The sequence below is a fragment of the Platalea leucorodia genome (assembly GCF_965183815.1).
Source record: "Platalea leucorodia genome assembly, chromosome: 5".
Lineage (NCBI taxonomy): Eukaryota > Metazoa > Chordata > Aves > Pelecaniformes > Threskiornithidae > Platalea > Platalea leucorodia.
In genome coordinates this window covers 40,240,437-40,264,688 of record NC_138827.1, presented here as the reverse complement: position 1 = coordinate 40,264,688, position 24,252 = coordinate 40,240,437, and the positions used below count along the sequence as shown (strand labels likewise).

At 38.6% G+C, this 24,252-nt stretch overlaps 2 protein-coding genes across 5 annotated transcripts in view; both read left to right on the top strand.

Annotated features, from left to right (window-relative positions):
- The window catches only part of ARHGAP29 (Rho GTPase activating protein 29), a 54,083-nt gene extending 44,289 nt beyond the window's left edge, over positions 1-9,794 (top strand). Inside the window, exons 14-24 of one of the 4 annotated variants that reach the window (XM_082313770.1) lie at positions 1,142-1,308; positions 1,851-1,979; positions 2,152-2,247; positions 3,757-3,920; positions 4,174-4,362; positions 4,515-4,652; positions 6,234-6,466; positions 7,189-7,495; positions 7,661-7,769; positions 8,123-8,242; positions 8,767-9,794. In XM_082313770.1, the coding sequence (XP_082169896.1) occupies positions 1,142-1,308; positions 1,851-1,979; positions 2,152-2,247; positions 3,757-3,920; positions 4,174-4,362; positions 4,515-4,652; positions 6,234-6,466; positions 7,189-7,495; positions 7,661-7,769; positions 8,123-8,242; positions 8,767-9,668 (2,554 nt within the window). In that variant the 3' untranslated portion in view covers positions 9,669-9,794. Of the gene's footprint in view, positions 1-1,141; positions 1,309-1,850; positions 1,980-2,151; positions 2,251-3,756; positions 3,921-4,173; positions 4,363-4,514; positions 4,653-6,233; positions 6,467-7,188; positions 7,496-7,660; positions 7,770-8,122; positions 8,243-8,766 lie in introns of all 4 variants that reach the window. The other 3 variants (XM_082313771.1, XM_082313772.1, XM_082313769.1) reach the window with 3 other exon arrangements.
- Positions 9,795-22,495: 12,701 nt separating this feature from the next.
- Positions 22,496-24,252, top strand: part of ABCA4 (ATP binding cassette subfamily A member 4) — a gene marked incomplete at both ends in the record, with an annotated part of 75,229 nt that continues 73,472 nt past the window's right edge. Inside the window, one exon of the mRNA XM_082314688.1 lies at positions 22,496-22,561. Coding sequence (XP_082170814.1) covers positions 22,496-22,561 — 66 coding nt within the window. The remainder of the gene's footprint in view (positions 22,562-24,252) is intronic.

The window sequence follows — 24,252 nt, the reverse complement described above, 5'->3', positions numbered from 1 at the left end:
ACTTGTTGTAAAATATTCATCTTGGCACTAAAGCACCAGAATATCCATTCCAATCTGTGTGTTTCACAGTTCTACAGGAAAGTGTCGTCATCGTCTTTCAAAAGGAAACTAAATACAAAAAAAACTAAGGCTTGAGTCAGACTTCTAGCAACAAAAGCCAGGAAATTCAAAGTTAAAGCTGAGATTCTTAGTTCTTGTCTGTAAATTTCCTGCCTTTTAAGACTGATTTAGGCTGTACTCGCAAACTTTGACTTAGAGCGATTTAACTATGCAGCTCCCTGAGAAACTGATGAGCATGAAATTTCAAACTCTTTGTGTGCTTTCCCAGCTATTTATTGCTTAAGATTTATAGGAGCGTGTTTTTTTCTCCTCTTCTCTCCCTACCTTTTGTTTTCTTTGACATGGCCTTGTGATTCTTCATGTACTTGAAGTGATCATTTTTATTGTTTAGTTTTGCATTTATTTAAGGGACAGTAGCTTGGAGAAATGCAAATTTTAATGTTTTTAAGTCTTTATTTTCTTCAGCTGGATAGGGTAGAACTGATTAAGGAACAGCTTCCTGACCACTAAACTTGGCTAGCGGGCCATTTTGTCCACAGGGTGCTTCAGCATTTTACATTAATTACTGTTAACAGTTTTCTGTCCTTATCTTGAGAGCAGATTTTCACAATGGACTGACTCTAAGCTCTCTGGCAGCTTCAACATATTTTCTGTGCTTTTAAAAAAAGCACATTTTAACACCTATATGTTTATAGGTGAATGGTCCTGATGGCTGGGCAGAGAATCCTTTGGAGGAAAGCATAAAAGTAGGATGCAATAGCCTCTGAATTATTCTGAAATGTAGATGAACAGATTTGCTGTTTTTTCAAAGTCTGCAAAATAATGGTCATAATACCTTGCAGAGATGTGGAAAAACTGATTTACAAGTGGGGAGGAAACACTGGGAAATGGCACATATTTAATTAAAAATAAATGGCCACCTTTTTTTTAAATTTGGGCTTTAATAATTACATGTCAAATATGTATGTTCATGAACAGCAACCCACTGAAGCATTTTTAGTGCCCAGGGATAAAAAAAATGCATTGCTTTTCATTTAATTCTATCTTATTCACTTTTCAACTTACTTTCTTCTTTCTGCAGGGTTTTTAATAAGCAATCAACCAACAGTGTCCATACATCACATGGTAACTTATCTCAGTGTTCAGGAGATTTTCCTGCTCAGACGTTAGATGATGTGGGAAGCCCAATTTACCACCGTTCACAAAAGATTGGAGAGAAGAGATCTTCCAGCAGCACAGATATCCAAGGTAGTTGTTCTGTATTTCATCTGGAGTTCGGTCTCTAAATAAAAATACCAGAAAAAAACAGGTTCTTGATGTCTCCTTGCCAGAAATGTAGCACTGAAAGGGTTAAAAAATGTATTTTAAAGTTTGAAGCCTATAAAAACAGTTATGTACTTGAGTGTAATGACAAATGGAAAACTGCCTGTATGTATACCTAGATTCTTTGACAAGAAAGGCGAGATGCAATTCAAACACAAGTACTGTCAAGCTCTGTACTAAACTATTTCAATTAACTTCAGCAATTTAAGATCCATTGTTTTTGCAAATACTGCCTTGATTTCAGGTCTTTTGCAAAAGCACAAGTGTCAAGTTTCTGAAATTCACTTTCTCAGATCCTGAAGCTTTTACAGGAATATATGCTGTGGGTTTTTTCACTGTATTGCATGTTCATGTAACTTTTCCATATTTTTCTATTTTTAATATAATCATAGTTAGTCTTTAAATAAAAAGAAAATAATGTAATTTTGTCCTTGACATTTGGAATTTGCGGATTTTCTTTTCAAAAGCAATGCGAGGGCCACCACCGTTCAGGTCATGGTCTGTTGGTAACCAGAGTGGAGGAATGTGCAGTGATTCTGAAAGTGCAGGGGGAAGCAGCGAGTCGCGATCCATGGATTCTCCATCTGCTAGCCCAGGTACAGCTACACTCACCGCTATACTAATTTGAAGTCTTTTCTTTGAACTGTTTTACATTAATGAAGATATCGCTGTTAGTTTAGCAAGTGTGGGACAGAGCCTATAATGAAAATGAGCAGTTGGGTGGAACTGATGCTTTACAGCTTCCTGAAAATTTTTCTCATCTGCTAGGGGATTTTAAAAGACGACTTCCCCGAACACCTTCCACTGGTACAATGTCATCTGCAGATGATCTTGATGAAAGAGAGCCACCATCTCCTTCAGACTGTGGTAATGTTGTTTTCATACCTGAAGTCCCCAGAAGATGCTTTTTGTTGTAGAGTGTGGCTTTTCCTCTTAATGTGCTTAAGGAAAGTACATTAACAAGGCTGTGATTACGAACAGCATTGTTTTTCAATACCGTGTGCATCCCCTTGAGGTTGAGAGCTGAAGAATAATGTTCAGGTCACTTTAATGAAGTGGTGCAAAATTGTCTTCATACATTTAGATTAACTATATGGGCAGCCTTTGAACATTTCTAGTGTCTTCACCCTCCTGAGGTAAACATAAATGATCCGCCAGCCATTCCCTCCAGACATTTGCATTTAAAATTAGCTACATGGCACTGAAGTATGTAAGATCACTTCTAAACTTTGAAGTGAAATGCACAGATATGGAGAGTTGGTAATGGGCAAATTGGAAAAAAGTGGATCGAAATGTTTAGGGTAATAACTGAGATTTTACCCTTTTCAATTTAGATAAGCAAGCTTGGTAATGTTTTGACCAGACCATTTCTAACTTTCAAATGAATTTTGACTGTGTAAAGACAATGTTGCCACAGGTACTGAAACCTGAATAACTGGATTATCAGAAATAGTTCTATGGGATGTCTGCAGTACTTACAAACTAGTTCTGAAATATTTGTGGCACTTGCTCAGTAAAGCCTTTAGGAAATTCTTCAGTTAGTCCTTATTTCCTAAATGTATACTTTGCCTTCTAGGAACGAGCCTGTGGTTAACAATACTAATTTAGATCCAGATTTAAAGCATGGCAGCATGTTAATGAATGCAAACTTTCACTTGGAGTGGTATCTTTAATCAATACTTAAGCTTTTAAGAAGCTTTCTGGGCAATTAACTGTGTTAAGTTTTTATCTGTAAAAAGAGGATTTTGGTTCACAGTTTTGTTGATAGCATTTTAAGTAAATTGCTTGGAAAAAAAAAATGGTCACAAAAAGTACCAGTTGCTATTCTGTTTCAGAATCCTCTAGAAAATATGTTGATGTTATCATAGGAGACTGAGAATCGGTGATTCTTTTTTATTTTATATGGTTTCTGCTGTGAGGGTGTGTTAAGTCTTCCCCGCTGCAAAGTATTTTTTGAAGTATTTCAGAAACACTACAGGCCAAACCATAATGTCATCTTTCATCCTTTAGTACAGGATTTTGAAATACATAGAATGAAACTTTCATGAATAGTTGCCTGAACTGCAGGGCAGTTGGAATTAAATGTCCTAATATTTTCACATGCCATTATACAGGAGAAAACTGAAATACTTAAAAATGCAAAACTGATTGTTTGATTCCGCTTTTATGTAAGACTATTTGATAAGTAATGTGTCTGTTATGTAAACTGTAACATTGTTTTGCTTCCTTGTGATTGAAATGTTTTTGCTTACTTTGATAGTTGCTATTACTTCCAGAATTCTGTGTTCTGCAGCACAGTTCTGAAAAATCAGAATAAATACCCTATCCCAATAGTAGATATTCGAATGACTGTAACAGAGAAATTCTCTCCAGGTTTAAATGATCTGACATCTGAAACTGCAAATTCTCCAGGACCTTTCAGAAACGCTAATATGTCCAAAGCAGCACAAACACACAAACTACGGAAGCTGAGAGCTCCATCTAAATGCAGAGAATGTGACAGCTTAGTGGTATTTCATGGAGCTGAATGCGAGGAGGTAAGTTAAAAAGTAGTTTAAATTGCTGCTTGGGATTTATGTAAAGTCAGGAGTTTTGGAAACTTGCATTATTTTTCTGTATAAAAAATACAGACTTTGTGGCTTGTAGAATCATCATGAACTCAAAGCACAAGCACAACAGACTAATAAATCTTTCCTTTTGCTCACATATGGGGTGACAAACAGCAGAGATATTTCTTATGGTGTCAGATTGTATCAAACCATGTGCTTTTTTTTTTTTTCTCCCCTGTAGTGTTCACTTGCATGCCATAAAAAATGTTTAGAGACTTTAGCTATTCAATGTGGGCACAAAAAACTTCATGGAAGGCTTCACTTGTTTGGAGTGGAATTTGCCCAAGCTGCTAAAAATGTTCCCGATGGTATTCCTTTCATCATCAAAAAGTGTACATCAGAAATTGAAAGCAGAGCGCTGAATGTCAAGGTATGATCAAGTTTGTTTATAAAACTTAAGTATGAACAACCTTTAAAAAAAAAAAAAAATCTTAAGATGTTAATGCTGTACTGTTGGTATCATCTGTGTTTTACACTTGCCTTTCAAATTAAAAAAGAGTTGTGCTGGTCTTTTAATTTCAGGGCATCTATCGTGTGAATGGAGCCAAATCAAGAGTTGAAAAGCTTTGTCAAGCTTTTGAAAATGGAAAGGATTTGGTCGAGCTCTCAGAACTCTATGCACATGATATCAGCAATGTTCTCAAGCTGTATCTCCGCCAGGTATGTACTTGAGCGGTCAGATGGAAAAGCAAAGTAGTGTAGTATCAGTATAAGAGGGGAAAAAAATCCTTTTCAGCAATCCTGCAGCAGAAGACTGAGTGCCTTGTATATTTGCAGTAGGCTTCTTCATTTTCATATGGAGCCTGTGACAGGGGCAGGGAAAGCTGTGAGCTTGCTGACTGCTGGTATTACAATCTGTATTCCACATGGGCATAATGTCTCTTTAAATATTAGTACCATACACAGAACAAGCTTTTGTTTATCAACTTACAGTGAAGCTTTAATTTCTAAAACCTTTCGGGTTACTGAATTTGCCTGTTTTATGTGAAGTTTAAAACATTCCCATATTCTCGCCTCCTCGCACAGACAGATGCCAATATATGGCTGTTAATATATGCTAACAAAAATTTCATGAAACGCTTACAATGGTCATGATGATGTGTTCATTATGGAGGGATTATCCATCTTTTTCTTTCAAAACGGAGCTTTAAAAGCTTCATGACTGAGTTTTCCAAAACAGTTTCAGTATGTATCTGAAAAGATGAGGCTGGGATGTTGCCCAGTGAAAATACTGAGTCACTCTGAAAACTTGTTAACCCTGAAAGGAATAATCCTTAGCTGCGTTGTCCTGTCCTCTTCCTTACACTGGCTGTCAGAGATGAGCATTCCAATCCTATGATCATCACTATTAAGTTAAGTACTTTTGAAAAATTACAAAGATGTACTCTGCCTACTTATTCAAGTAAAAAGGTAGCATATTATATACATCATACTGGGGTACCAGTTTGAGGCATTGTGCTGTATTTTGAATAGGGTTCATAATTAAAAAGTCAAATAATGTTTTCTTCTGGTCTTATTACTTCCTTTGTAGCTGATCTGTTGTTGTGGTTTTTAGGTAAGCCTGCTCATTTTAAATGCAGGAACAGTGCTAGAAACATGCAGTTAAGACACTTTTAGACAGAATCCTGAGTTAAACCCTATTTGGGATTAATTATTAAAACTAATTATTTTGAGTTTTATCTAGTCTTCCTAGTTTTTGCTTTTATCTAAGCTGGGGCAATGCAAATAGCCAGGTCAGGTTTGAGGTTTTTGTCTTTTTTTTATTATTATTATTAACTTTCATACTGAGAGAATGCTTAAATCACAATTAAAAACAAATGTTACATGGCCTAAAATCCAATCTAAAAAAATGGAATATGGAAAAATTTGATAGCATGTGTAATATACTATTAAAGACTGGAAAAATAAATAACTGCTCTATTATCATGGTATTTGTGCATATGCAGTGTTAACACCTTCCCTCATAGCAATCACTTTCTTGAAATCTGTACCTGTATTGATAAATGCTTAGTCTTGAAGCTATTACAGGAAAGGGCTAGCGAAAGATTTCCAGACAAAGGTTTAGGGAGGAGTGGTTTTGTTATCTGAGATTGGATTTGATAAATTGTGGTTTGAGCTAATGAACAAGGATTAAACAATGTCATCATCTAAGAAAAGTTGCTAGACCAGACAAAGTTGAAGGAAACAAAGAAGTTAAAATTCAGGCTTGAGTATGTTTCTGAAATGTTCTTATTTCTTCAGCTTCCGGAACCCTTGATTTTGTTTCGGCTTTACAATGAGTTCATTGGACTTGCAAAAGAAAGCCAGAATGTTAATGAGGAATTGGACGCTAAACAAGCTAGCCCCAAATCAAAGAAAAGACAGTCAATTTGTATTGAACTGAATAGGATCATCATTAAAATTAAAGATCTCCTGAAACAACTGCCTGTACCAAACTATAACACTCTTCAGTACCTTATTGGACACCTTCACAGGTGAGAAAAGACTTTAAATGCAAACTGATGTTGAAAAATAAACTGCTACATGCTGCATACTAGGAAACTCTTTTGTACCCTTTTGATGACTGTAGAGGAAGAAGTCATATATGCCTTAGAAGACAATGTTCTGTTGCTGTTTCTTTTTCCAATGTAATGAATTCTCAGGTGAGAGAAGAATATGAAATGGAGAGAAAGGAGGGAAAGAGTTGAGATCCATTATTCTTGATTCTCTGCTAGCATTGGGGTCAGCAAGTAGTAACTAGTGGCAGCTGCAGGGACCTAGGTGTGATTTAAATCAGGATATGACCCACATAGGGCTGTGATTTGGTGGCTATTAACAGAAAATTGAAACTTGTATCATGTCTGTTAATAACCATTCTCCAGTTATGTTTCACTCCCTTGTCCTCCAAATGCTGGATTGTATGATGATGTGTGATGAGTATGTACCAAGTTGATGACTACCAATAAAAATGGGTAATATTGGGCCACAGCTATATTATTACTTAGAATGAGAGGCGTTCTTTTCCCCAACCCCAGAAATGCCAGATAGCCACAAATAACGTTAAACATTCTGCCTACCTACCAAACCCACCTTCGTTTTTTTATTGTCTTTTAGCCTCTTTAGACATAAGATAATATTTTAATATGTAAAATATTTCTGAAGTAGTAAGACCTTCTAACTCTTGGGGTTTGGGTTTTTTTTTCCCCTCGTTATGCAGGGTTACAGAACAGTCTGATGAAAATAAAATGTCAGCCAGCAACCTTGGCATAATATTTGGCCCAACTCTGATCAGGCCGCGTCAAACAGATGCTACAGTTTCTTTGTCATCACTTGTGGATTACCCTTATCAAGCCCGGGTAGTGGAGCTGCTCATAACATACTATGAAAAGATATTTGATGTTTCATTGAAACCACTTCTGAGCACATCTCAGTCTGAAGAAACTGCCATTACAGTCAGAGTTGCTTTATCAGCAGAAGAGAGGGAGCCACAGCAGCAGAGGAAGTCATTTGTTGCCGTAAAGGAAGTGAGTGACTTTTCTTGTCCTGCCTCAATGTTACCTGTGCCGTCTTAACTTCTCTGTGAAATGCTGCAACGTTCCAGAGCATGTTTCTATAAAATCTTTGGGTTTTTTGATGAGTGCATTTCCTCTTGACTTCTCATTTACTTTTGCTCTGACTTTTGTTAACAGGGTATTTTGATAGCTCCAAGTGAAAGCAGAGCTTCAGAAACAGCTGCATTGTTTTTGGAATCAAACAATAGCAAGAATACAAAAGAACAAGTAGATACATCTGTAACCGGTTAGTGTGCTTTTATTAAGTCTTGGGGTGGGTGAATAAGCAGTCATGGATGCATTAGATCATAGTGCATGCAGCTTTTTAATTTAGACAGAAGCAAGTGATAAAACCTGCTTATCACTGCTTGATATACTGTTTATCTTTGTAAGAGGAACGGAGAATTAAATCTTTCTAAAGGCTTTCAAGAAACCCGTGTTTATGGAATCAGAGTTTAAAGTATTTGGTAAGAGTGTTTTGGTTGCTCCCTTTTTAAAAGAAAAGATAATTATGCTGTGACTCTGGATTTCTGAAATCCACTATGATGCTGCAAACCAATATCCAGCAATTAAAATGTTTTGACCATTGTTTTCCCCCAGAATGCGTATCATTGCCGCCCACTGGAACTAAACCCGAAGGCTCTGGGAGGAGTAATTCTCTGACAGAATCATCAGCTACCAGCATTTTGGATATTAATATTTCTGCTCCAAAAGAGCCAGGTTTGCTAAACTAACTATAAATCTTCTATAAGATTTTTTTTCTGTTTATCTGCCTGTGCTACTACAGTGGTTTGTTTTAATGTAGGTGTGATTTCGTCTACTTTATTTAGGACTAACTATACATGATCCCTTTTAATTATACTGATTTTTCAGTTGGTGTTACTAGTTCAGTCATGTCCAGTACATTAACAGCGCAACATTCTGAAACATACTAAAACTGAAAATATTCAGGGATGGGAAGGCGCTAGCCAAAAAAAAAGTGCAGTGTCTCTTCGCCTGTTTTCTCCTTAGTATCCTCCTTGGTTACATCTGTACAGTATGTGTTTTACTTCTATTGAAATGCTAACATTTAGTTAGAGTAGGATATTCTTAGTATGTATACAAGGTATACCAACTGTTATCCTATTAAAATACCAGCTGTCAAGGGATCATTAATAAAGTTCATATTCTGTTGGCAAAAGTTTTGCTGACTTCTCTTTATATTTGGCGCAACAGTCCAGTCACATCTATTTGTGTGTTTCTAGGTGATGCTGTGAGTCCAGCTTCAGAGAGAGACAATCATTCATTTGTTTCTCTAGGTGAAGACAGCTGTAAAATTAACTTATTTCCTGCAAAACCTAACCGTCAGATTACCAAAGTTCCATTGCGGGTTCCAAGGACAAAACCGGCTGCTCGCCCTGTGAGCCTACCTGTAGACCGAATACTTCCTGCGTGTGTTTTGAATGAAAGAAATTCACGAAACGCAGGAGCAGTAAGTCCAGAGAAGCTTGGCAGGAGCCCTACTATTGAAGAAGTTTCAGAGGTGAAGGTGCTCCCTGCTGTAAATACCTGCTGCAGACTTCCTTGTTATGACACCCAGATGCTGCGAAAAACATGCGACAAGCAATATAAACAGTATGATATTACAGCAAGGACAGCAATGATCGTGACTAATGTGCCCCAGGAGAACCGAGCACTTGAGAGTGGAACTGCAGGTGCCTTATCTTCATCATGCAGCATTGGTAACAATTCAGCTAATGCCGTTCCTCCTAGTAAGCCATATTCTGTTTCTGTCAGGTCAGGAAGGACAGCAACAGAAGGGAATGGGCCTGATGCCAATCCTCTTGCTGCCTTCAGGGCACCAAGAACATTGCAACCACCCCCAGGGACATTTTATAAACCGCCCTCTACCAAATCAAAACAAAACGAAGAGGGTTCTTTTGCTAAAGCTTGTGCACCAACCAGTGCTAGCTCTGTGCTTCACCAGGATAATACTGTGAAACTGGCTAGCAGCTCTGCACTTCCATCAGGTGATCCTGAACAAAACACAAATGAACAAAAAACTAGCTCAGAGGATATTCACCCCACAGATCTGAAGCCTACTTACCAGAGACTGAGACCAAAAAGGATCCAAGAACTGGAACACAGGGAAGCTCATTTTGTATAGGGTGCAAATTCCTCTTGGACTGTATGCAATTTGATGTTGCCAGTGGAGGCTTCCCTTTGCCCCTTTATCCTTTGCCTTCCCTTAAGAATCCCACTTTCGTGCCATATTGGAGTTATTTTTATATATGCAGCATTTTAAAAAAGGGGGGGGGGGGGGGGCTGGGGAATTGTGAAGGAAATCAGTAAAACTTTTTTTGTAATTCAGTAGCTTTTCATAACGATTTAATGCATTCCCAGTCTAGATACAGCTAATGGGTCATTGAATAAGACACTGAGCATCATTTCATTGTATGGAATGGAGTGCTTATTCATAGAGAAACAACTATTACATGTAGCAGTGAAAGGAGCCATTTTTCATAATAGACATTATAATAAAAACGGAAGGTTTAATGTTCACTGTCTAAGCATAAACCAAAGCTTGTGCTTTGCTCTGTAAAAGCATTTGTTCAGTTTTCTAATCTGTGCAATTAAAGCTTTGCTTCTGAACAGACTTACGTACTGGCCAGCATTACCTATAATTATGTATCATATGTGTATATTTTAGGCAGACATGGTTATCTGTTGCCAGTTTTCTATGTTGTCACTTTAATTTTTTTTTTTGTACAGCAAAGATGCACTTACTGAGCTTTACTATTCGGAAGCAGCGATCAATCCACATCTGGTTTCTTGTGTAGCTTAGCGAGTGGGGCAAATGTGCACAGCCTGTTCCTTTTGGATGCCCTTCTGGAGAGACTTATTAGTTGCAGTGGTGCTGTCTTTCCCAGGTGAATGAAAAGGCAGTGATTTGCTTGCAGTAGATCAGTTTCACTACTTAACCTGGTGGAACTGAAATGAAGAGCATTGTTTCCAAGTTTCAGTGAAGGAGCTGAAAATAACCAAAAATCTGCATTAGTAGGTGCATCTAATGGTTTTCACTTTGTATTAAATGGTTTTTATGTGTACACTGTGTTATATTTGCTTTAAAATATATTAACTTGTTAACATTTCAGTGACTCTATGGCTTCTATATCTGGATTTTTTCTAATTTATTAAAATACAGACATTTGGCCTTTGCTACAGTATAGTACTCTGCGGCATCTGTCTTCTGGGGACAGGGGGCAGCACGCTTTTCTTAATGAGATTACAATTAGCTTGACCCTTTCTCACATACTACAGAGTACAGTTTTTTAGCATGGTACTTTCTACTGATACAAGAACCAAGAGAACTCTCAGAGGACAGGAAGAGCAAAGAATCACTTTTCTGTTTTTACAACATAAAATATACTGGACTTTCCTACTCCATTCCCTTTGCACTTCTTCCCAAAATACCCCAAATAAAATCCCACACTGCATTCAGTGGAGGTATTCTGATTTTTAGTTTCCAGAACAAAAGATATTAAACTCGCAACTCTGAACTTCTGATTCCTTGTCACACTTCCATGGAAGCATGGCTTGTGCTTTTGGCAAAGGCCATGGATGGTTCTGGCCATGCTAGGAGCCATTTCTTTGGGGAGCTGCCTCATACTACAAAAAAGCTGAAGATGCCAGATGCTTCTATCTGCCCAGACCGGTACTGTGAGTTGCATAATATAAAATAAGAGGAGGGATAAAGGCTTCTTGACATAAATGGCAGTTTGTTCGACTTTGAGATGGGGGGGGAACCCCACACAACTGGTTAATGAGCAGAAGCAGCATTAGTGAAACATTACAGGCATTGTAGCAGAACCTCGTAGCAGAGCTGTGAAAAGGATGGTGCTGGTCAGTATAGATTAGGGCCACAAGATGGCAAATTAATTTGTGAGCTATCATTAAATCTATTGTCTCACTATATTTTTTTTGAAGTGTTTTAGCATATGTGTAGCACTGAATATGCTAATGGCTTAAGTCTGGTTGGATGGAGGGTCTCCAGTGCTCCCCAGGGCAGGCTCCTGAGATGGAGAATTACGACAGCAAATACTGATCTGTGAGAAACAAACATTTTTTAACCAAGTCATAATGCCAGTTACTACTGGTTGTTACCATATTGCTTTTCATGTACCATCTGCTTCCATGTTTTGCTAGTGTGAAAGGTTTCTGTTGTTTTAAATGTGCTTCAGGTCTTTGTTCGATGTTTCCCATAGCCAGGCAGCTACTGGCAGGCTGGGCCGGGAGCGGGAGCGCACAGCGCCCTTCTGCATGCCTGTGTATGTGAATGAGTAGGTGTCTCATAAAACCATGTTATTTTTTTGAAAAAATGATCACTTTCAAGAGATGAATTATGCATGTCCCTGCTCTATAATGTCTTTGACTCTTTTTATGCAAGACAAGTGAAGGAACAAGTGCACTTCTTTTGAAATGAAAACCTTTGAAGCTTATTTAGGAGTTGTGACCCTGCTACCCAGGGTGGCGATGCCACAGGAGGGGCTGCGGGGCTGGGGCCAGGGGGTTCTTCCAGAACCTTCCTGTCAGACCGGGGGACGGGGCAGCCTTCGGGGGGCCGGGAGGCAGTGGCTTAAGGGCCAGCGTGTGACTTTTTAATTTGTAAATTTTTGTAAATGTTTGCGCCTTGACGCCAAGGCCGTGTTTTGTTCGGGCTGGTACGCTGAGGCCTTCCCCTCCCTGTGAGGAAGCGCCTCAGCAGGCCCCGGGGAGCGGCGGCCGCCTCCCGCCCGCGGGACAGAGCCCTGAGGAGCCTGCGGAGGCGGGACGTGACCGGCCGCGGCGGCAGAGCCTTAAGCCTAGGGGAAGAGACTTTGGCTTTCTTTTTGACTGAAAATGTTACTAATGGTCCCTATTGTTTCTTTCGGTTCTGATGCAGATCTCCCGAGGTCTTGTGTTTGAAATCGCTTCACCCTAACTGAATTGCAGTAATCCCACCCGCCTGCCCCAGGTGACAGGGCTCTGGGTCATGCAAAGTGCCAGCACCCTGTGGCTTGCCCTCTGGGGAGGAAACCTTTCTGTGTCACATTTGCTTGGTAATTGCGTTTTCTGAAGTCGTAATGCACTGCCTCATCCCGCTTAAAGCTCTGGCAGAGTACCGACTTCCATAAGTCCCTGACCTAATTAGTCATGACAGCTGTTTGTTTAGGAGGGCCCCTAATGCTACCAGAACTACCATTCTGAGACCATCTTTTCAAATACAGGGTTTGTTCAGATCTGAAGAAATACCTTCAGAAGTATCAGCCTCCTAGTATAGACTTCATTCTGCTTGTGCTGGTCATATTGGATATTTGGGAGGATTTTTATTCAGGAGTCCTTAAACTCGCAGATTGAGCTGTTCTGTATCAAGCAGGGGATTAAAACAATCTCCTTAAAACTGAGCAGTGTTATTCTGCAAGTGCTAACTGCATCTAAGATATGTGTTTCTTTGCAGCCAAGCTGAACATTCCTTCAGAAACCTTTCTCTTTCCCATAGCACAGCAGTGCTCACACATGAGGTAAGCTTTTGTGGTAAGTTTTCCAGTTTTTTAATTGCTTCTATTTAAGAAGTCCTTGTTTTGCTTGCAAATCCATGAATTCTTTAGCTTCTGTGGTGTAGCAGAGGCCTAATTGAGTTCGTCTGAAAGCTGACATGAAACACTCTGCGAAGGCAGTTAATGTGCGTACGCTAACATTGGTAACTTAGTTCAGAGCATGTTTGTACTTTTTAAATGACTCCTCTTCGTACCTCTGTAGTTCACAGTACAGAGTGATCTTAGAGCACACAAACTTGATTCTTTTTGGATGAGACTAAACAAGAACATGTGTTTCAGCAGTGTACCTGATGTGGTGCAGCTGCTAATGCCTGTTGGGTCAGTGGGGCCAGACTGGAGCTCATCTGAAGTAACCCCCGGACACATAGTGTGTGTGTGCCGAGTCCTCAGCACACACCGTTTCGCTCTATAAATCTGCTCTTACTGGGCCATCCCACTTGTCAATGTACACATAGACTTAATATGCTGGGAAAATGGGAAAAAAACATTTCAGCTTCCCACTAGCAAAGTTTGGGGGGGGGGGTTCTAATATTTACAAACAATGCTATTCTATGTAAACATGTCAAAATGGAAATACATTTCACAGGAGGATGCTTTGGAGACAAGTCCTTCTGAATAAAATGTTCTATCTGCATGCCCATTTGTCTTTGTAGAGAGAGGGGAGTTCTGTTTTTAATTCGGAGTTGCGTGGGATCCTTGAAAAGTGTTTTCACTCACAGGTAGAAGGAAAAGCCATCCTAAATCTTCCAAAACGTAAAAAGTTTGAGGAAGGTGAATGCTAGGAAAATCCTCGCTCCTCAGCCCCTATGCTGCTGGATGACGAAGGGTGTCTATATGAAGTAAACTGGATTATGCCAGAAATAGAAAACATGCCTTCTGAGTTGGCACTTGGTGTGCTTTGCTTGTTTAACCACAGATTGGGGTGATTAGCCCACCACTGAGTTTGCACATGGACAAGATCTGTTTAAGATGCTACATTTCCCTGTGTTTTATGTGTGGAAGAGTCTGATTCCAATTGTCTTTCGTTCTTCGAAATACACCTTTCAAATGAAATTTTCACTGGCCTTTTATTCTCTCTGATTTCTTGTCAGTGCTCCCATTGAGCCATACCTTGTGAATAATACAGCTTCCACCGGTTTCTGTGCACTCATTTCTTTGCAGCTTGTTCTTTGCCACCTATTCAAGTAGTGCAACTCGTTTCGTCGCTTTCTGTCTCCTTTCTTTCATTTTTTTACTAGCAGCCATATCCAAGAAATATCATTTGACTCCAGCTTGCCACAACTTCCCATTCTTGTCCTTCAGGTCATTCCTTATCTATTTCATGGAGTGAGGCCTCTGAAACACGTAAGAAAAATTTAAAAACCCTCAGCTTGGGTTTTCCCCAGCAGTTTAAGATGCTGGGTGCAAAACTTTAACTCAGAAAACCCCAGCCTGTGTATGTGAAGATTTCTCTACACCCACACACAGATGTATCTGTTTATCTATATAAGATACACATGCATGCTCCTACAGTTTGCCTGGGCAAAATCGAGTTAGCACTAATTGTGTTAGCTTTCTAGCAAGGTTGTGTTTAGGGACATGCTCTTCTACATGTGTAAGAAAGAACATCTCACCAATTAAGAAATTGTTTGGATGCTGGAAAGAATTATACCTGAAAATTAGAAGTGTTGGCCCATGAGCACACCCAGTACACACGAGTGTTCGTATTTTCAAAGCTGTCTTTTCAGGTAATTTTAAAATTCTATTCACTTTAGATAAATCTTAGCTTTTGTTGCTGGAGAATTCACTGGGGATGCTTTTATAATTTGCTGGACAAACAGCATTTAACCACATTTGACTTTGTAATCAAAAGTCAGGAATAAGCCTGGAAATAAGAAAACTAACAAAATGCTGGTATTTAGAATACCTTTTAGACCTGTAGTAGGCGAGGGGATAACAGAACACCCACACCGTATGACCCTATGCATTGAATGTAGGTGTTCATGAATGTACACCACAGGGAACTTTTATGTTATCAGGTATCTATTGTAGGCATAATGCAAGAACTATCATCAAATCTCTATTTCCACTCATTGCTTTAATTATGTTCCGATGCATAAATGGAATGCCTCCTCCTTTGCTGCTGCTGGCAACGAACTACAGATCATTAGGAAGTCTCTAAGGGATAGTGACAACTGTGGGTAGAGCTACTGGAGAAACTCTGCAGTGTGCTCCATAAGCTGAACTGTATTTTCCCCTCCCATGTGAACTGATAGGCCCCACATAAGCTTCCTCTGTTTACTTTCAAAGATCCCACTCTTTACAAAGCAAAAATAGGTCACAGACACAGCTGATGTAGCTGAACATAGAAAACAAATATACCCTACCATGATCCAATTGTGACGTAAAAAAAATCTAATTAGGAGAGATTAGTTTAATCTGTTAGAGCAGTCTCTGTGTACATGTAGGCAGCAAAAAAAGGATCCATTTTCTTAAAATAACTTGACTTAAAATGTTTTTTTGCTGAGTAAAAGTATTAAATTGTCCCATTGCTTCGGACATAGTCGTGGTGCTTAAACAGAGTCTGCAGCCAAGCAGCAGCAGCACTAGCTTCTCTGCTTTGCACCGCTTGTAATTAATCCGAGTGGACTTCCCTCTGTGTCTTTATAAAGCCCTTTTTTTCTCTGTCAAGATTGCAGCAGGGTGAGTCTCAGCTGTGATATGAACGTATGTCCAACAGAAATTAGATCAAAGCCACCTGTAAAAGAGGAGCTTGCCTGTCATCCTTTGTGAAGGAAGCCAGGTTAAAGTCAGTGGTTTAGGTGGCAAATCTGCTCAGAGGCTTGAAGGTGCTGACGTGGCGCTGGGAAGGAAGCAGTGTGCAGTGCTCTGCTGTCAGAGCTGCGGTGTGGTCTGGTGTAAACCTATCGATCGTTAAATTCAGCGAAATTAAGTTTCATGGAGGATTCTCAAAGGTCTCCCCAAAGCCCTGTGAAGAAGAAAGAAACAAACACACACTGCCACATCCTTTTTCATTTTTTTAAATAATGAAGGCTGGATTGGTGCTCAACTTCTACTTGGAAGAACAGCCACAGCGAGGCAGTGAGGGAAGCTGTGATAATGCTTATGCAGAGCTGTTGCCCGGCATGAGCACTCGTGGGAGGTTTTGCTGCATTGCTGTCTCTTTCAACCCTTACAGATGAAAATCTATAAAGAATTCAATGTTCACTCAGTACTTTTTTGCTTCTGGATCTGACCATACTAATTGAGGGGGTAATTTATGTTGGAGATGTGAAATGAGCCATTTAATACTAATATGCAACTTGATTTAGTAAATATTAGTTGAAGTAGGACAGAGCGTGTTGAAATTCTCTCTGAATGCATCTCTGGAGGTTTGAGTCTGAACACACACAAGCTCGTGTTGTACTTAGCTTCGTGTATTTCTATGTGAGCTTGCAGCTTGCTGACATTTTAGAAGTTCTAGAAAACATGAAGTTGAAGATGAGATGAGAAGAATGAAATTTTTTTCTCCTGTAGTGGTGTGGTGAAACAGATATTTTTGTGTCTCGCTGTCTCAGTTCTTAGAGAGTGATGGTCCATGAAGAAATGTACTGAAATACCTATATTCTTGCACACGCAGATGTTACAAGAACAAACTTCCCAGGCCTTTCGCAAGGGAAGTATAGCAACAGCAAGGACACGAATTTTATCAGAATAATTTGAGAAAATGAATGGAGTGAAAAAAAATCATCTTCTCTAGTTACTGCAGTTCTGATTTGTCTAGAAAGCCTAGAAGAAATTCCCGGTCTCAAACACTCTCCAGTAGAAAAAAAGATTTGTGCTATCTTCATGAAACAAGTGGAGCTTAGAGAAAGTATTGAAAATCCCATGAACTAAGTTTTGAAGTAGTGGGAAAGACTTCTGCCTTCTCTAAGGCCATATCAGCAGGCATACAGTTGAAATAATCTGCTAATAGTTACCGAGGGCGATACTTGTTTGTCATGATAATATTAAAGAATTTGAAAATTAATGAATACGTTGCACTGTTCTTCACCCGATGGTAATGAGGAAGGCCGTGATATGTCAGTACCCCCGGAGCTCAGGTTCCTCAGAAAAAGCAGGAACATACTGTAAGTAATGATTAAATTCAGAAGTCAGTGGCTTAAAGAAATACTCAGTTGAGAGAAATTCTTGATAGCTTTTGATAATAAGATGTAATTGATATAGTATAAGCAGGGTAAGAGGACCCTTTGCTAACTGCTGTTGACAGTCTGGAGGCCAGGAATGTTCTACTGAACCTCCAGGATGAAGTCAGGGAAGGGCTATTGTTTGTCGTTGGCAGCCAGTCAAAATATGAAACCTTACTCTACGTGATGCTAATTTGCTTACCTGGTTTCTAGGCCTCACTGTTACCTCATGTAAAGTAAAAGAGAGCAATATCTGATTCACTGCATGACTGTCTTCAGCCTCCTGCACTATCAGCTGAGAAATAAATGGTTAACTTCATTCCTAACCCAGACATCTTTTTGTGGTTCCAGGTGTAACACTAGAATATGTGCTGTCTTAGCAAGAAGTTCTAGGTGATAAAAGCTGTCACCATATTTCCCTGCTGAAGTACAAAAGCCAGAAAAAGAGTGACGAAAAGGCCTTTTTTTATTACTTCATTGTTTAAAGATATTTTTAACCCTTGTTTTTTTCTTCTGATGTTGTCCTGGAAGTTGTAAAATAGGATTGAACTTGGAGAAATCGGATTTTTTTAAAATGTAGAGATTAAATTAATTTATTTCTACTGATTTAAAATCAGTATTTAGGTTTATTATACTGTGTATTAAAACTAGCAGTAAATACTGATGTAATCAATTACTTATTTCACTTTCTTGTCTTCTGTCAACAATATGTGTTTTCTTTCTGAATGTATTCAGTAAATCATTCTTCTATGTTATAGTATGAACTGCTAGGAAAAAAAAAAGAGAAAAAAGTGAAAAATAAGTGCTATTTTTTATTTTCTTGAGTTGGGGCTTTGTAAGAGTCTTCCCACGCTTCAATAGTATGCTGGTGATAGAACCAAGTTATTTTTGTTGGCGCTTACAGTCAGCCCCTGGAAAGGAAGTCAGTTCCTGCAAAAGGAAAATTAACAAAACACAGATTTTCATATGCCATGGATAAGTCACATCCCTCAAGCATGTTGTCTTCAGGTAGCAAGCAGATGCCATTCTAAATAGCAACAGTCATAATTTGCATTAGCTGCCTAATGAAAAACTGAATGAACAGTTCATAAGTGTATGGGGCTTTCTCTGGATTTAGGAGGGGGTTAACATCTATGTTAATAAACTTTGCTTTTTTGGAAACTGAATTTCTTCTAGTGCCTGTGCTGTTTCTAATTGCAGCTGTCTCGAGCCACCACTGCGTTTGTGAGCAAGGTGCTGCCTTTAAAGAACGAAGATAGATCTCCACCATGACTAATCACTCCAGAAATTCATGTACCTCCTGAGCCCAAGTGGAGTTCTCAACACATTATTGCTAGGTACTATTTTTATCATGGCCCTACTCCATTATTTTATTATACTGTTTTGCTTTACTTAAGTTAGTAGAGCTTGAATCTTAACCACACAATTCTATGTTAGTCTGTCTGAATAATGACCAGATAGGAAAGGATATTTCAGGACTGAAAATGAATTATTTATTCTGTGCTGCTACAGAGTCTGAGGCTTATCTGTCCAGTGTCTTCTGATTGCATTAGTTATTTTTTTCCTACACTTTTGTATCATGTTCACCTGTCTAGTTCAGTTTTCTAAGCAGTATTAAGTATTATTCTAAGTATATTAACCTAAGCAGGTTAATACACTTTAACACTCACATCTGTGAAGCTGTTCCGTTTAGGAAAGCAGGTTCTTTCCCTTTAGCTCCTAGTGAAGTTTTTATAAACAAAGCACTCTGGGGAAATATAAATGTATTCTTGCTCATCTTAAAATTAGAGGTGATTCTAAAGTGCATCTGACGAGCAAAATAGAATCTTTCTTTAAGTTTTATATGTTGATTGTACTTCATGTATTAATGCCATAACTAAAATAGTTTGGTTTAGGCCAAAAGGAAAAGTACTCTTAAATTCTGACTCATTTAGCCTTGGTAGTAGTTGCTTTCTTAAAGACGAATTCCTTTGGCACTTTGTGCATATTAATTAGGTTGTCTGTCATTGAGTTACTCCTCTTAGAAGGAATATCTCTCCCCATCACTATCAACCAATGTAACTAGCAAGGTTTAATGTAAAAAAACTTACAGGTTAAATAGCAAGCACAATCTGGATAACCTTACTTACTGCCCTTTTTTTCCCCAAGGTTATTGGTTTTGGCTTCTTTACTAGTTATATTTTTAGTCTCAGAAAAATAGCTAGATTTTCCAGAGCAAATGCTAACAGCCATTTTATCTGGCAATCCTAATCCCATTTATGGCCTTGCACTACAAATTTTCTTGCTAATAGTAGTGAAAGTTACAGGGTGCTGCAGTTATGTCATACATAGCGAGAGATTTAGGAACATGAGCTATAAGACTCTGTACTACTAGGGAATCCCGCACTGAGATAGAAACTCTTAATGATGGATGGCTCAGTAAAGAGCCAGGAGGAAGAGGAGAGTCCAGGCCACTGGCAGACTACAGATTTTATGGCCTTGACATGAAGGCTTGAATTTCCTTTCACAGCTGTTGCAGAAAGATTGCAGTCTCCATCTGGAGTTTAGAGGAAGGCAAGAGGAGCTGGAACAAAAATGGCTCTTCCTCATTTGTTCAGCTGTAGGATTCATTCTTCAGAATAGCTGCAGGTTGGAGAGCCCTGGGTTATGCAAGAGTGTCAGAAAGCCGTCTGACTGCCCATAGTTGGTAACTCTGTGAAGAGAACCTTGCTGGAAATGCCTCAGGAGTGGCAGGCATGCCACACTAATGGCAGCTGCAAGTTGGTGACTGCTGGGAGCTGCCTGCAACCAAATACAGGATAGCTTTCCAGGTGAGAATATTCTTATGAGCCTTCAGCCTGTTTACATGCAGAACCTGCTGCCACTAGTGAAACTGCAAAAGTATTGTCTTGTCTTGATGACACTCAGCCGGTTTTATTCCTGGGTTCTAAACCCTTCCAACAGCTAATTGCTCAGAAGTGCCCTGGATCGGGTAAATGTCTGAATAAGAACTACATGTGCTTCTTTTCAATTGCTTAGTGAAGGAGAAAAAAATTTGAATGTTAGTGTCTAAATTTAGCCTTTTCTGTCTCCTGAGTACACTCAGCAATCAAATAATCAATCTAGATTGGTTTCCTAGTGTCAGCTCTGTGAAAAAGAAATGTCTGTGTTCTGACACTTAGGCTTGCAAAATTGGCCTCTGTTACTGCATGGTTGGATGCCTTTTTGCACAAGTACAGTGTGAAAACTCTGGGAGGACTAGCATTTAGCGAATTTGATACAGAATTTCTTATTCTGCTGTATTCAGTTCTTTGGTCTCAATGTCAAGTCTTCAATAATGTTTCTTCCCATAATGGATTGAAATAGGCTTCAGATCCCATCAGTGTGAAGCTAGATCTCCCTGGTCCTCTTCTGCATTTCATGATGTGTGTTTAGGATGCCAGTATTGTCTATACTATTAAGACCCTTTTTCAACTTATGGTGTTGGGCAAAGTCACCAAGCTGTGGGTTAATTTTGTTCCTTTTAGTTTTTATCTACTCAAAGTGAGAAGCTGTTACACCCCAAAAGTGTATATCTTCAAACCATCAAGTGTTAATCCATTTACTCTTTACAACAGCAGTAGCTTTTTATAGCTAGTCTCACTTCTTGTGGTGCTCTGTAACTTAAGCAGTTAGAGTTGATGGAGTGACGTTAAAAATTGCATGAAACTGTTGACCTACAGTTTGGAATATGGAAATATGGAAAATGCTCCAGGTTTTCACATCCTTGGTTTTGCATGGGTATTCTTTCTGCAGAATGATTTTGTTATTTGATCACCAATAAGCAGCAAAGCCAATTCTAGCTAAATTTGGCCTTAAATATCCTGCTCCAATCTCTTCCATGCCCGGCATGTCAGAAGAGATCTGCACGTTCTTTAGGATCCCTTTCCAGCAGGGTTAGTCAGTGCTGGCCACCTCCTCCCTGGCTGAGGTCTAAATTCCTTTTCAGTTCATAGAATGTGGTCCTGAGATGATTTTCTGAAACAATCAAATAATTATTACTGATTTTTGTCTAATGCTTTTAACTAATGCTTTGTTGACACATTAGACCAAAATATTCCGATGTGTTTTCCAAACCTTGTCTCTTAAAATCAGACAAAATCTCCTCCACTTAATAGATTTTCCAGAAACAAAATGCTAGAAGAATAGTGGAAGGAGAGATTCAACAAATCATCTAATCCATGAGCAGTTTTACCTGTGTAAGTCTTGATAGAGGTTTGAGTAATCTCCAGCAATGGAGGCCCCACAGCCCTCTCACGCAATCAGTTCTACTGCTTCACTATTCTTATCATTAGAAAGTGCTTTCCAATATTTAACTTTCATATCCTTTTCTATGTTCTCCCAGTTACTAACCATTCATGAAGAAACTACTTTTCAATTGTTTAAATCCCATAAGGCAGCTATAAAGTAGGAAGTGGATACAGGTAGCAAATTCAAATGGTTTGTTTATTTTTTTTAACAGGTCTCCGTATCTGGTATTTAGATTTATATGTCAAATTCTCTTTTTCTTTTGAAAGTAAAAATTCATGGTGATTAAACTGAGTCACAAACCTAGAAAAGAGAGCATACAATATTTTAAATTCTGTGGTATCCCTACTAAAATGTAGTGGGAGTTGCTGAATTTAAAAGCATTAAAATATGAGATCCCATATTTTTTAATAAAATGGCAACAAAATGGATTTGCCTTTACAAAATCAATTCCAGGCTGTGTTAATCAATATACATTTATAGTGTCTGAATGGAAAACCTAATTCTGTCTTTATCATAATAACTAAACAGTTTTATATAAATTAATGTCCAATTGTAAATCTATCTTTTCTTGGAAAAAATAGTTTGAAAGCACAGATTTAATCTCTTAAATGATGCAACAATTAACTGCTTTCATTACTTGCAAGTCCAAGTTAGATTCAATGTTAATGACTTTTTTTCATTCAAAAGAGATGCTTTTCCTCTCTGTTGCTTCTTGGCACTGATAAATGTGTCACAGGAAACAGCCTCCAAACAAAGGAAAACCATGATTTTTCATGTATGATAGTGTATCCAGTGCAAAATTAAATGGTGCAGACAAGGAAAGGAACCAATCTCTATGATAACATAATCTTAAAGTAAGAACGGAAAGCTGTTATTTTGCTCTGAGGTCTGTTTCAGCTGTCTGCTGAGAAATGGCAATGCATCCTTTGCCACAGGTTAACCTGAAGTGTTGATGCAGAAGAATGAGCTACTTTAGGCAAGTCAGACTTCTACTCTGGAAGAACTGGATCCTCCGGAAAAGACAAAAGGTAAAATATTAGTCTTTGGATTTCAGCTTTGGACCATGCACTCCACTGGATGAAGTGACTGGTACATTTATCAGCATGTAAAAATCACGAATTCCTCAACGAACCAGATGTGATCTTTGTATGGGCCTGTTGTCTGGGATCTTGCCCGGTTCAATTTGCAGAGCTGCTCTTTACAGACTAAACATAGAATACTTGTATTGGGGTTTTCTTTGACAGATAGTATTGTGTACCAGGAAAAGACTTGTGGGTAGTAATATTTTCTTATTTTCACATAAGAAGATCTGCTGTTAGAAAACATTGTGGGCACCATTCAGCTCAGGGCGGTTTGATTCCTAATTTTAGATTTGTTCCTCACACCCAGCTGCTCTTAGATGTGAATCCAGTTTGGGCCCTAAAGTTCTTATCTTTTTTATTATGGCTGAATGACATAAGTAAAGTGAAAATCAGAGAAGTATTTTAAATCCTTCCAAATTCTCTTAGATCTTATGACACTTTGTCTTAGAGCAAGTTTATCTATTACCTTCCACCTTATTTCAACATTGCTGGCGTTTTTTTCGTTTTTTTCTTTAAGCCAAATTTTCTTAGAGTCAAACAAAACCTCAAACTATGGTCTTGGTCATCTGATGTACTGCAACTACTTCTGTCCAGCCACGGAAGTCCCTTTGAGGTCCTATAGACATAGACTACCTGTTTCAAACTAAAAAATGATTTTAAAAGTACATTAGGGCATCTGTGGGGCTGTAACAGTCATGCAAACAATTTTGCCATAATAACAGATCAGCAGGGTCAAACTGAGCCATGGGGTGGACTTGAAATGCTTACCTATGCTGACCTGATTTTAGTCATTAGGAATGACTCACATGCTGAAATTTCCAAGATCAAAGGATTTTCTGATTTTCTTCATAGACAAATTGAATGTGCTTTCTTTCATAGCTTCCCAGCAGACTTTCTCCCACAGTTTTACATTGCCATCAAGAGCTGATGCATATAACATTGCCGACTCATGATTTAATATAGTATGAAAGTCACTAATCCATACTTGAACTAAATTATACCAAAATATAAGGACCTCTTTTTGAAGCTGGACTTCAGTTACTGATTATCAAGGAGCTGTAGCAGTTTGGTTCTCAAGTTCAGAAAAAAAACCCAAACAAACAGAAAAATCCACGTCTTTCTGATCTTCAGATGTGTATACTGAAAGAATTGGAAGCCACTGTTTATTAATTTTTAGCAAATGCATCTTTATGTAATTCTTCAGTATTTTTCGGTGCAGGAAATACTGTCTTATTTGGGCAAATCTGCTCAGATACGTGACCCCAAAGTGCCTGCTTGGGTTTCAGGAATTTTCTTGTTTCTTGTTTATTTTTTCCTATAGAATATTCAAAAATGCTAACTTGCTGTTTCCTGGTGTTTGCCAGAGATCCCCTTCTGTGATGATCATTCCTAGCCTGTAAGCACGGTGATTTAATCCACAACAGAGAAATATGTTCTCCACTCTGAAGAGTAAAACATTTTGCAAACAGAGTCAGTAAAAATCATTTCCTTTTCTAGGTCTATAAACGTACCTGCTTATTTGTCCAGACAGAAACGAGATAGCCAAAACAAAAATCCATATTGTCAAAAGTGGTTATAAAAATGTGTTTTGGGAAAATCAGCCTGGTTTTTCTTAACCATCATGCAGTACTGTAAAT